This window comes from Rousettus aegyptiacus, unplaced genomic scaffold (genome assembly GCF_014176215.1).
Source record: "Rousettus aegyptiacus isolate mRouAeg1 unplaced genomic scaffold, mRouAeg1.p scaffold_m13_p_16, whole genome shotgun sequence".
Taxonomy (NCBI): domain Eukaryota; kingdom Metazoa; phylum Chordata; class Mammalia; order Chiroptera; family Pteropodidae; genus Rousettus; species Rousettus aegyptiacus.
Genome location: NW_023416291.1, coordinates 29,735,737 through 29,749,806, shown reverse-complemented (window position 1 = coordinate 29,749,806; position 14,070 = coordinate 29,735,737). Strand labels below are relative to the sequence as shown.

Here is a 14,070-nt window from a genome sequence, read left to right as displayed (position 1 = left end):
TTTACATCAATATACCACAAGCATATGCATTTTCTAGGAAGCTATTGTTTAGTATTATTTTCCCCATTAATTAAAAATATAACAAATTGAGCACCTTTTGTTCTATTAACTCTGTGAGGTTTTTACATTCGTTATCATATTTTCTTCTCACAAGATCCTGTGTGCTGTTTCACAGATGAGGAAGCTGAGGCTAGCAAAGATCAATGGTTTACCTAGAGTGTCGCAGCCCATAAATAACAAGGCAAAATTCACACCCAGTCTTCTCTGTACCCAAAGGCTATGCTCTTTCCATCTGATGACAAGGTAAAGTCAGAGGAGTCAGGGACACAGGAAGGGCTCTCACTGCCTGAGGGCTCAACCTTCTCTCTCTGAAGACAGTAGGACAAATTAGGTCCTGGTTCTCTCCGTCTGGGTGGCTTCCCAGGAGCCTGGTGTTTTTTCCTAGCTCCTTCACAGCTTTGCAGTAGTTGCGTGCTTTCGGCTCCTGCATACAGTCGGCCGCTGCTTTGGAACTATTCCCATGACTATAGGCAGAAAAGACATCTGTTGTCAAAGGTTAGCCACGGGTAGAGCTTTGCTGACTGCAGAAGCCAACGAAATAGATACAAAAGAGAATAATGTCCTTGTCATTTGTCTTTGGCCCTTTGGAAGAAGAGCTGCCTTTCCTGCGTCGGTGAGTGCCACGAAAAGTCCTCTAATGCGGCTGCGCCCCTCAGGCGGACTGCTCCCTCGGAAGCAGCTGCAGAAGACCGGGTCTGCAGGCAGCCCTGACCGAGGCAGGCCGCCGTGCGAAGGGCGTGCCGTCAACGCTTCGCAGCTCTTTCCCATTTCGGATGATCTCTCTGAAAGGCCCCTAAAGCTGACCTGCTCTCACAGATCACTACCTCCCTCTCCCTCTGGAAATGTGCTGTTCCTTTAGACTTGGGAGGGGGGTTGGAAGCGGAGCAACGTTTATTCTGATCTGAGAGTGTTTAATGTCAGACTTGTCTGTGGAAATAATTCTGCCTATGGAGTAAAAGAGAGAAAAAGGGAAGGAGCTAATGTTTATTCATCACTGCGGTGAGCTGGACCCTTTCACATGCATCACGTCATCTCCACAACACCTCTGGGAGGTAGGTATTGTTGGTCCCAATTTACAGATGAAACTGAGATGCAGACAGATTAGCTTCTCCAAAGGCAGCTGAGTGGCATGGCAATATTGTTACTCATACTCTTATGATTCCGAAGGCTCTCACCATAGGTTTCTGTTGGAAAGCCTCAGAGGACAGTCACTAATATTTAAGAAGCACATTTCTGTTGTCCATTTGCAGTCTTAACATGACAGGAAGCAGAATAAAAAACAGATAAGAATAAAACCAATGGTTTCAGGCTCCGTTGAGCCACTCAAGAACCCATTTTCATGGTTCCTAGAGTGTTTTTGCCAGTGGCCACAGGGAGGCGTCCAAGAGCAGCAAGCCTCCTTTCCCGAGAGTGCTAACCTGTGGTTTTAAAAAACTCATTGCGTGCCCCTTTGTTTCAAGTTAATACCTGGGACTTTCCTTGGACCAGCAGGCCTCAGATTGCTGCATAATCAATGTAACGCCAGGAAGTAAAGACTCAAGGCTGGAGAATTTTAAGGAAATTCTTTACATGTAAGAGCCCAGCATAATATCTAGGGTGTAGCAGGAGCTCAAGACATGTGAGCTTTCCTTATCTTCTTCCTTCTCCTTCCCTGTCCCCCCACCACCGTAGCCTCTACTCCCACTATCTCTCACTCTTTCTCCCATCTACTGTGTGTGTTTTCAACGAGCTAAAGGCTTTCTTAGGAATGCAGTAATTTCAGAACAAGCAAAATCCCACCGACAAACTCAAGAATCAAACTGCACTATACTTTTGGGTGAGCACACAAGCTCAGACAAGACTCTCCTGAAGCTCCAGGACCATGCTAAAGTGAAAAAAAAATTGCGGATGTGGACATGAGATCTCAATTCAGATTGCAGCACAGACGGGAAGGAATCAGTTGATTGACCAGAGGCATTTTTGCAGACCCTCCCTGGGCCACACTTTCCTCTTTTATTAGGCAAGAGTAATAGCTGCCTCACAGGATTGCTGCAATGGTTGAATGAGGAAACCTGGGAAAGTACCACCAATAATTCTTTGCATTTTTTAAGTGTCCATGAACTAGTTAAAGTGCAATTTTAGGGTGAAAGCCCTCCATAGGCTTTTGCCAGGGAGGCTTAGAGATGGGAAGCAAAAAATTTGACCTGTTTATTAACACTGAACTCTGAGATTTCCCTGATGGAGGGCACAGGATAAACAAGCCTCTTCTGCCCACCTTGGGGACACAGACCAGTCATTGCCTCCTAGGGAAATCCACTTGTGAGAAAATTCCCAATTGGCCTGATTGGATGTAAAGGGCTTAACTTACTATAAATACATGGAGCATGCATGTGTGCGTGTGTACAAGAGGAAGGCCAAGCAGGGAGTGCCAAGATCTCTTTGCCTCTCTACTATGTAAATCATGAACCATAAACAAATAATCTAATAGAAATATAGTCAGGATCCCCAGATAAAATCATGCCCTTCTAAATGCACACACGTGTGTGTATATCCAGAATACACACAAGAAATAAGGAAAGTGGTAATTCCAGTATTAGGGTACCAGGAACAGAGATTTTAAAGATTATCGATGATCTTGGGAGAATAATAAGTTTGGTTTAAGCTCAATGCCTATCAAATATAAATGCTCGATAGCTTAGCTAAGTGGATTTATATTTTCTTTCTGGTCACAGGGTCTTTGGTGGAACCAAGATTTTCTGCAAACATGGAGAGAGCTAGACCTAGCAACGTAAACCTGGGAGTCAGCTCTGTAAGAGTTACTGTCTTAGTCCGTTTGGGCTACTATATCTTATAAACAACAGAAATGTATTTCTCATAGTTTGTTGGCTAAGGGAGCCAAGATCAAGGCACTGACAGATTCATTGTCTAGTGGAGATTTGCTTTCTGGTTCATAGATGGCCAACTTCTGGCCATGTCCTTACATGATGGAAGGGGCAAGGGACCTCTCTTGGGTCTCTTTTGTAAGACCACTAATCCCTTTGATGAGGGCTATACCCTTATGACCTAAGCATCTCTTAAAGGGCCCATCTCCTAATACCAACACATTGGAAATTGGAATTTCAACATGTGTGTCAGGCAGGGGATTGGACGTAAACATTCATTCCATGGCAGTTACCTAGTGGGGGCCTGCAGGTCAACAGATTCCCTGTAGAGAAGGAAGATGGTTTTCTGTTCCTTGAACAAATCATACTGTTGCCACCTTGGGCTCTCCTGTCAGCCCCTTTGCCTGGAACTCTGTTCTCTCAGGTCCAGGAATTGACTCCTGTGGCTCATTTAGACCTCAGATTAAATATCACCTTAGACTGCCCTTCCAGGACCATCCAAAGCAGTCCAATGCAGACTTTCTATCACATGCCTTTTTTTTTCTTTAGAGCATTGAGTATTTCCTGACATCTTGTTTATTGCTTGTAGCTCCTTCATTAGAATTTAAGTTCAATAAGAGTAATAATTTTTCCTATCTTTCTGTCTCTCTCACCAGCTCCTGGAATGGTATCTTGCAATAATAGGAACTTGACAAACATTTGCAAAGTGTTAGAGAAAGAATTTATGCATTTTTGTACTATAAACCCAAACAAGCACTGTAAACTCTAAACTTGACTTTTTAAAGAAGAAATGCCAGATGTTCAAAAACAACAGCAGCAGCAGCAGCAAGCAACACCCAATAAAAAGAGAATGCTTAAAAATTCCAGTTTATATTTTAAATTTTTGCAAAGGAGACATAATTAAAGTGTTCCACTCTCTTCCTGGACCTCTGACAGCAAAACTAGCATGAAGGAGAACAGTACATAATAGAAAGTGAAGGTAAACATTAAAATATTGTTTGTCTCATACAAATTGCACAATCTAGTTTTACTTCATGATGAAAAACTCCTTTTTTTCAGGAGTCTTAGAATTGATAGGTGTCAGTTTAAATACTTCAGAAAAAGCCTTAACACTAAGTACAGGACTTTGTTTATATAATAACTATTTATTGAACACTTCTGAAGTGCTGATTATTACCCTAGGGCACTGGGCAACGATGATAAACAAGACAAAGTCCTCCCTCCTGTCTAAAGGGTGGTAAAGATAAGCAAAGGTTAACACAGTACTGTGTCATCAATGGTATAAATACGGCTGTTATAAAAGCACAGGAAGAGGTCGGTGGTACTGGTGGCTTCATGAAAATTTTGGCTATGAAATAATGAAGTAGAAGAAAATTTAATGATCTTCAAAAATATGCCTAAATAGTAATAAAAACTGATGGATAAATAAGAAACACATAGAAATCAAATTTAACAATAGCAGATGTGGCATGCCCATCCATCAACACACATTTACTGACAATTTGCTCTGTTCCAAAATTTCTCCTAGATACTGTGACTCAAAGAAACTCACAGCTGACCATCATGCTAGGATCTTAAAGCCATGCCAAAAAAAAAAAAAAAAAAAAAAGCATAAGGTGTGCTTTCTGCCTTTACAGGGCTTCAAATTTCAAGAAGAGCTCTGACACTCACAGAAATAATCAGATTGCTGCATTTAACCGTGCTGGCATGCCGACATTGTGACCAAACCCTCAGCAGAGGTTGAAATGGGTAGAGAGAGTCTGTCAGATAACTTGAAGGCTATCTCTAGCCTCTGGGAACTTATTCCAAATTTTTAGGAGAAATCTGTGCCCTCACCGGTTTCTGTTTTCAGCAGTCATCTTCCCTTTTCAAAACCCATTGGTTCGTCTCTCTCTGTTTTGCATGCAACCCTTGGATAGGGCCCAAGTCCTACTAAGGTTGGTGGGATGATTTGATTTACAATAGTGGAGAAATAGCGTTCAGTTAGTTTTTGAGTTAGAAACATTTTCTAACTCCAAAATAAATTGTGACAGGAAGTGCAGTCCATGCCAAACGCCTTGTGTCGTGTTCAGTTAAAGCATCAAATTTAAAGAGAATGTTAAATAGCATTTGCTCCCTAAGAAATCTGCTACTTCCTGTGCAGGAAGCCGTGATATTGAATTCTCCAAAACGCTGACCCTCTATTTTCTGGTTTCTTTGCTCAAATCTGGTTTCTCCCTGGATATTTCTCCTTCCTGTCAGTATGGTTTTGGTTCAAAAGACTTCAGGGAGATTGACACAGTCGGAATTAGATGTGGCACTTACCATCCTGGCACAGCCTTTCTGACTAGAATTCAAGACCACGAAGGGGTGGCCATTGCCATTCTTTCTAGAGGTGTCTTGTGGGAAAGGAGAGTGAGAACAAGGTCATTAGCACACCTACTAGGGATGAGGGACCCAAGCTGCCACTTGGAATACCCCAGGGGCACAAGCCCTCACATAAGCATCCAGCGGCAAGAATAGTCTGCCTTGGTCATCCCTGGAGGACTTGTGATTGTAGTTCATCCAAAAACCAAGAAACAGAGCTTCAAGTTCCTGGGTTAAGGGTCCTAGAGCTGAAAATCCACATTTCTTATGTACTTAAAGGCAGAAACATTTAGAACGTCTTACCCCAACAAGCAGAAAATATCAATGGATTTAGTGAAGGCTTAAATATAGTGCCTAACCTTATTAAGAAGAGATTGGAGATCTTTGGACCATGTCACCAAAGCTTTTAAAGCAACATTATGGAAAGCAACTCTAACAAATCTTGCCAGAGACAGATATATGAGTCGGTATTTTGATGTAAAAGAGCATTTGAGAATGCATTTATATCTAGAGGGTCTCAGATTATTTTTTTCCAGTTAGAGTGAATTATTATACTTATTTAAGTAGAGAGATGAAGACAACCGCAATAGAAATAAATAGTCAAGAACCATCTCTTTCCCCTCCAACGCAAGATCTCATTTAATCATTATGGAAGAACCTATGAAGAAGATAAGATTATCAGTTCCATTTCACAAATGAAAAAAGTTAAGATTCCAAAGGTTATATAACTGACCCAAGGTCACACAGCGAGTGAACCATAAAACCAGCCCTAACAGGCGCTATGACATTGTACTTCCTCCCCTTCACGAAGAGCAGCTATGAGAAGTGGGGCCTTCCACGTCCCTCTCACCTGTGTTTCCCAAGCCTTGGTTTGACCTTTGGTGGGGATAATGCGTTTCCAGTTTTCTCCCTTGCACTATGTGTCACATGGTCTTTCTTAAGAAACCCATGCACAAAACAAATGCCAATAGTGAAATAGCAACCAAGATACAATCTTTAATTTTGCCTTTAAAAAATTTCTCTAGAAGAATGATAAATTACACTGCTTAGTGTGATGCTAAATTTCTTCTCCTTCTGTGATATGATCCATTCTTCTCTATTCTAGTCCTTTCTGTAGAGCCTAATGGGATTTACTTGAAACCTAGCAGGTTTGTGCCTTTCTTTTTACTTATTCCTCAGGAACATCTGGCAGCTCCTTATCCCCTCCCTGTGAGCTGTGCAGACCGCACTCCTCAGCTGCGGCCTCAGGAGCCAGGAGTCCATCTTGACTTGGGTCCAGATATCTTTCTTCTAATTTGTTCATAAACTCAGTCAGTTTCCCTCTGGCTTCTTCTTCTTCTTTTTTTTTTTTCTGCCAGCATTATGTGCACTGAGGTTTACCAGATGCTTCTCTTGAGCCTTGTTTATTTAGATTACATCGTTAATGCTGTTGGCCTCTCTGCTCTTCCCACTAGACTGTGATTCTGTGGCAGAAACTAGTTCTTAGCTTTGTGGTTCTGATACCTGGCATGGGCCTGACACACTGGGAGTGGATGCTCCACAAAACTTAGGAAGGAAGGGAGGGAGGACAATAAGGAGTTGTTATTTCTATTATTATTATTGTTGTCGTTATTATTATTATTATTATTATTTAGGTTGTTTTCATATGGCATGATATCTAGTGAAGGGACTTGGAGCAGAGAGGCGATGGAGAAAAGAGGGGGAAGGACTCTTCCACCTGATCTCTTGGACTTTTTTGAAAGAAGTGATGCAGTGGGAAATTAAGAGCTCTGACTCTGCAAGCAGATTGTGTTCAGAACCTCAGCTCTGCTGTTCACTACCTAGATGACCTGGAGCAGGTTTCTTAACCTCTCTGTTTCTCAGTTGTCTCATTTGTAAAGTGGAGAAAACGAAAGTAATTTTTTCGTAGATTTGATGGGAAGTAGAAGAGTTAATCTACGTAAAGCACTAAGAGTGGCACCAGCACATAAAGAACCATTTTACTATTGTTATTGTTATGAAAGAAGTTTTAGCAGCAAATGTAGGGACTTGTCTCTAGGAAAACCCTTTGATCGTTTTATCGTACCTATTGAACACCTAATTTGTGCCAAGCATTGTGCAAGGGGTTGGAAAGGAAGCTTAATCAAGACAGGAATGACATAAAAGTCTCTATCATTAATTATACATCAGGTCATCACAGGTGCAAAGGACAGAATAAAGTGCTAGGCTAATAATTGAGGCCAAGATTGGGCAGCACCCTTGGATGTCATTATCAGACTTTCCCAAATGTTTGATCCCAAAAGCATAGCAAAAAGGTTCTCAAAGGCGTAACTGTAAGTAGCAGATGTGGACCAGAGCAGGCACAGAACAGGCTGAAGTTTGCGCATAGAGCGAAGCCGGTGGAAGAATCTGTAAGCACTAGTGAAGCATCCCCTGGGAGAGGCCGGGAGATGAGGTCCTGCTCTCATGGGTGAAGGCTCAGAGTCAGTGTCATTTGGACCTTAATGTTGTTGTGTCCTCATTTGTACTCAAAGATTGGTGGTGCCTGGGGTCACTTGAGACACCCCAATAAATGAGAATTCTGCAATTTTTTTCTGTTGACTATGGCTGTTTTTAGAAAAGCTTTAATTCCTTCCCCCTAAGTCTAAGAATTACAGAGAATTGAACTATAAACTGGTCTCTTGGACTCTTCAATTTTTTTTATTCAGAGTATGTAAGATCTCACAGTTATCTTTTTTTTCCCTCTGAGGATATTATTAAGAATTGATCTCTCTTTTCTTTAATTTTTAGCACTTATTTTCTGTTTCTGACCTAAAATCACTGCTATTGTTTGTTTCTTGAGTAGGTTTAATTTTTCAATCCTGTAGCCTCTAGCAATATTGAGACTTCTTTGGCATTTCTGAATCTTTATGAAAACAAGATGCCAAAGTCCCGATTCCATTAAATCACTTAAGGACTGGGAAGAGCTGCCCTTGTGAGTAATAATAAAGATCTGGTTTTCTTAAAAAAAAAAAAAAAAAAAAGACAGAGCATAAGAACCAGCAATTATTCTTATACACTTTTACATGAGACTTCTGTTTTCTTCTGTATTTGAAATTTACCAGATATTCTTTCCAAAAATGAGCTCTATTTAAGAGAGCTGGCCTGATGAATTTGAGAGCTAGATGTTAGCTCTGTTCACATTGCTTTTACTGAAAAGTGTATATATAATATCATAATATAATAATTAATTTAATATAATATACATATTATATATTATATAATTTTAATAACTATACATAATATATAGTGTATATAGTGTATAGTGTATACTTTTATTCACTATACATACTACATAAGCTATAATAATATAAGTATATTACTATATGTTTACTATATATATTATTTACTACATAGGGTATATATAAATTTACTAAACAGTATATAAGTTATTTATTATGTATGATATTTTGAAAATGACCCCTTCCTCCTTTTCCATAGGACTGCCAGATAAAATACAGGACACTTAATTACATTTTAATTTCAGATAACGAATACATTTTTAGTCTGAGTATATGCAAATATTACATGGGACATACTTATACTGAAAATTATTCTTTGTTATCTGAAATTAAATTTAACTAGATATCCTGTTTTTATTTGCTAAATCTGGCAAACTATTTCTTTTGGCTTTTTTTCAGTATCTTTAAGAATAGGAAAAAGTGAAAATTTATAGCATTCCTCCAGCCTTTGGCCCTATTATCAAAACCCCAAACCTACCATATTCTTAAAAGTTGCTGAGAAAAGAAAACATGCATTTTTAAATAAAAAATTGGGCAATAGAATCAGAAGTCACCCTCTCCTAACGGCAGGAGTGTAACACACACACTTTGCTAACTACGCTTCTGTATTTAAAAGGGGGGGAACGAGGTCCAGCTGGAAGCGAAGCAGGACAGCATTAGTCGTTCTAAGAAGGGCCATGCAGTGCTCAGCTGAGAGAAATGGTCAGTATGAGAAATTCAGTAAGGATACGTTTTCCTGGCAGTCAGTTTTTTCCCAGGCACTCTGTGGGTTGGCACCCATGAGAATTTGGAAGGTTTAGAGTTACTGTACAAGGGCCACCTTGAGAGTGGTATTGCGTATTTTTTTTCTTTTTTCTTTCCAATTGCAATGAGTCTTGTTTTAACATGAGGAAAACTAAGACTATGAACAGTACCAGCTTTTCATATTTGTTATCTAGAGTTTCAAAACATGCCTTTCTAGAATGCTGTCTAACTTTGATGGATAGAACATAGCATTTAAGCATTTTATATCGAGCAGAGAGAGTAGAAAGGAACCTTCACTGGGGCCAAGAGTCCAAGGTGCCAGCTCGGCACTGCAGCTCACTGGCTGTGTGAGCTAGAACATCCCAGTCGGCATCTCTGACCCCTAAGGTGGAGTGGGCATGAGACCTCTAAGGTCCTTTCCTAGTCCCAATCCTCTGATTCCATAATGATCCAGAAACAGCAGTGAGTGTCCGAGAATCTCTTGCTTCCAAAATGCTAGATGTCTTGGCTTTTTCCGTCTTTCCCCTTTGCTCTGTATCGTCAATGGTGGGGATAGTTCTGTGGAAAGCCCTGAAATAGCAACAGCCAAAAAACCCATATGGAGTCCGCTCGGCTCCATTGGGCCCAGACCCTGCCAAATACCTGTCATCAAGTCACTAGTACGACATGGGAAGGAACCAATGCTCGGGTGGCAGCGGCTTAAAGTTGTGACTTGTGTCATTAACCTCCCCAGAGAACCCAGGCCGACGAGGAAGTCACTCGAAGGGCCCCCAGAAAACCAAAATACCAGCTAGAACAAAAATGCTTGCTGGGACTGAAGCCCATTAACCGCCTATGTTCTGGCCGGGCTGAGCTGGCACAGTGCCTGGAGGTAGCCTCTTAATCCTACTCCCGGTGCCCTTTAGTTCCTATGGAAATTCGGAGGGTTCTTTAAAAGAACTCTGAGACCGGGCAATTTTATCAATTGTGTGTCCTGGAATTGGTCCTGGGCACCACCCCAAATCTACAGGGAGTAGAATTCTAGACGTTGAAAAATGGCTCCTGGCCCCCACAGGCTCCGTACTTTTGAAAACCACTGTAAATATGTTCCATATTCTGTCCCTTGAGATCACTTAATAAACACGAAGTAAATTAAACGCTTAGTAAAAGACAAGCTCAGGAAAAAAGTGGTTTCTGGTTCTTGGTACCTAGAAATAGGATCTCCATGGTTATTATTCTCAGCTTTATCAATAGTTGGACTTAACCCCTTGGAAATAAAGGAGGCGTTAGCTCTATCTGATGGTGGTTTGTACCCTCTTCTGAATTCAGTTTGGTAAAAGTTCTCAGGGAATAATCACTCTTTGAAATACAGATTCATATATTACCCTAAATTCTTTTTATTGCTGACCTTAAAACTGACCTAACACGTACAGCTTGCTCTCAGCACTGAAAAGCAGAATGTGAAATGCTCTGAAATGTGGGTTATAATTTCCATTAAGAGATTTTAAATATTTTTTCGTATCTTCGAAGGTATGCCATCTGTATCACAAGGTTGCTGCATTTGAAATGCATGCTACTATAATTTCTGTGAAAAGAGGAATGTGATACAGCTTCTTTTTCTCATGGAGTTTGTAGTTTACGGCAGCCTTTCGCCTGTTTCATTCTAAGTCTACTGACATGTACTAAGTAACTATGACCTGCTGGACTTCACGCCAGGCACTAGAGATATACACATAAGCAGATAATTAAAATACAGTGCATTAAATAAAAGATATGTATGATGTGATGTGAGAACAACAACAATACAAGCACTTAATCCAGAAGGTGGATCTATTGCAAACTTAATCTTTTGAAGTAATGTTAATGCTTCTGTTTATAACAGAGATGAAAACTAAAGCTGAGAAATTCAAGTGAATACCTCTTACCAAGAGCAGAGCCTATGCTGGAATCCATATTGAAGTTAAATCCATACTCTTAGCATCCTGGTATCAAATCTTTTTCACTTTCACTTTTTACCAAAAAATTGCCAATGCAATGAATTCAATAATTTTTTAACAGTGAGAATAAATTTCTTTTATTCTAAGCTTTTCTTCTATAAGCTTTCTTGTCTTGACAGTGTATTTCAGATTGAAAAATCTCACTCATCAAGAAAATATTATAGTCTGAACATCTAACAATGTTAGCTTTTCTCTATATTCCATCATTGTATGATCTTCTAATTTTTTTCCTCTGGGAATAGCAGTCTTGAGTCTGAACATTAGAAGTAGCTCAAAGTTAAACTCTGATCTGTGATGAACCAGACCATTGACTAAATGTAAATAATGATGTTTTGGCTGAACATAGAGGTCATACATTGTGCCAGATATTAGTTTTTTAGGAGAAGATCCCTCTGCATTGGAAAATAGGCTGAAAAGAGAATTTCAACGAGTTGGCATAATCTGAATTTTCTTGGCCATGACTGTGAGTGTGGTAGGTGGGGAAAATAGAGATCTTCTCATTTGCTGGTGAACCAGGGGATGGATGAGAAGAATTCCAAGTAGAAGCCCAGAAAGCGTATGCATCCCTTGGGGTGAGAATATATCTTGACCATAAATTACTGAGAACAGAATAAGACTTGCAAGAATCAGAAACCTGTACTATATGCAGGCTAGTGGCTTATAGATAATGCTGCTCTTGGATTCTCTATATTAAAATTCTTGAATTCCTAGTTTAAGCCTTTTTTGAATTCATCTAGAGAAGACTTTATTTTAGTGTACCCAGGATTTAACTACTTAATGTTTTATTTAATATTTTTGCACTTACAATCATAAATGAGATTGGATGTAATTTTACTTTTTAAAAAATCTTTGATTTTCTCCATACTCTCAAGTAACTTAAATGCATAAGAATTATCTGTTCCTTAATGGTTTGAAAAATATTGTCTATGAAACTGTTTGGACTTGATGCTTTTGTATGGGGTCATTCTTTGATAAAACTCTTCCAATTTATTCTCTGACAAATGTCTGTTCAGGATTGTGAAACATGACTTTGCATACAGTTTTGGGCATTTGTATTTTGTGAGAAGATTATCTCTTTCAATGTTATTTTCAAATATTTAAACATGGAGTTGAACGTAGCATTATCTCACAGTTTAGAAAATTCCTCCGATCTGTTATTTTTATCCTGTACTCTTTCTATTGCTATGTTTCCTGTTTCCTTTCTTGATTTGATGTCTCAAGAATCAAGCTTTGAACTTGCTTTATTTAAACACATTTTACTATTATTTCCTTTTATAATCATTATCATAAGACTTTCCTCCTGCTTAATTGGGTTCTTATTTCATTTATCTTGATATCTTAAGTTGAATGCTCAGTTCACTTATATTCATTTATGTTTAATAAGAAAAGCACCAAAAGCTATAATATTTCTTCTACTATGACTTATTTATAGTATTTAATTTTTATATGTAATGTTCTCATTGTGATCGATCTCATTTTCAAAATACATGAAGAAAGTGCATTCTTTGTAGAAAAATGAGAAAAGTAAAAAACAAATAACTGCTAGTTCCACCAGATATGACATCTGTTATTTATTTGTTTTGACAACATTCATTTTGACAAGAAAATTTGTTAAAATGCCTGAATGTCAGAAGCCATAATGAACAGGGTCAAAAGGGCAAACTAGGAAAAAATGCCTGCAATATGTATAGGGAAGTTTAAAATCAGCTCCTGTAAAACTTTAAGAAAAAGTGGGAGAACAGCCAGAGTGCCTGATCAAGCACTTCAAAAAAGAAAAAGGTGCATTTAAAAAAATCAATTACATCCAGTAAACAAAGAAGTGTAAATTAAAGCCATCATGAAATATCTTTTTTTGCTTATAAATTTGCAAAGATTTTTTTCTATTAGTTATAATCTCCAAAGTTGGCTATGGGGTGGGGAAATTGGTTTTCTTATAATATTTTGCTAAACACTGAAAATATGTTTTAAAAGCCTTTAAAATGAATATATTCTAAGAAAATGACAATTAATGTACCAAAGATTTAGCTACAAAGATCTTACTGCAGCTAAAAATAATAAACGACCTGAATGTTAAATGGGGATTGACTAATTTAACTATCGTAAAGTAAATTAATGAATTGAACAATTCTTACAAATGACACTGAAGAAAATATTTATGTAAAGAGAAAGATTTTCGCGATATATCGACATATAAAAAGTGAGGTTACACTCCGCGACAGCCGTCTCTTTCTCATTCTAGCTCCTCGCTCCTCGCTGTTTCTTCTGCCCCTGTCTGACCAACCCCGTGTGGCTGAGATTGAGAAATTCGATAAGTCGAAATCGAAGAAGACAGAAACGCAAGAGAAAAATCCTCTGTTTTCAAAAGAAGCGATTGAACAGGGGAAGCAAGCAGGAGGATCATAATGAGGCACGCACTGCCAATATGCACTGTACATTCTACAAGCATTGCCTTCTTATTTTACTTCTTTTAGTTGTTTAACTTCTTAAGATGCAAAAGGTTTGGATCAAGTTTAAATGACTGTGTTGCCCCCTTTTTCACATCAAAGAACTACTGACAATGAAGGCCGCACCTGCCTCTCCCACCTGCCTGTCTGGCTGGCAGGGAAGCAAAAGAACCTGTGTATTGGTGGAGGCAAAAGCTGAGCGACACCACAGTGGAATCTAGAGTGAAAACCAAGCTGGTCCTAGGAGTCCTGCGGACCGGAAAATGCAGTTTAATCAGAGTGCCATTTTATTTTGTTCAAATGATTTTAATTATTGAAATGCACAATTTTTTAAATATGCAGGTAAAGTTTTAATCCCTACTCCCCCCAAAAAAGTCAG

General features: G+C 39.1%; 1 protein-coding gene across 1 annotated transcript; it reads left to right on the top strand.

Annotated features, from left to right (window-relative positions):
* Positions 1 to 1,004: 1,004 nt before the first annotated feature.
* Positions 1,005 to 13,650, top strand: LOC118612511 (thymosin beta-4, Y-chromosomal-like). The gene is made up of 2 exons (XM_036234402.1): positions 1,005 to 1,112; positions 13,487 to 13,650. Exons 1-2 carry the CDS (start codon positions 1,079 to 1,081, stop codon positions 13,648 to 13,650), a joined length of 198 nt encoding a protein of 65 aa, XP_036090295.1. The 5' UTR covers positions 1,005 to 1,078.
* The last annotated feature ends 420 nt before the right edge of the window (positions 13,651 to 14,070 follow it).

Bases quoted from the DNA above. Each gene is read 5' to 3' on its own strand.
- LOC118612511 (XM_036234402.1), top strand. From the start codon at position 1,079: ATGCATCACGTCATCTCCACAACACCTCTGGGAG. The intron at 1,113-13,486 runs GTAGGTATTGTT...TTCTCATTCTAG, and splicing joins CTCCACAACACCTCTGGGAG to CTCCTCGCTCCTCGCTGTTT.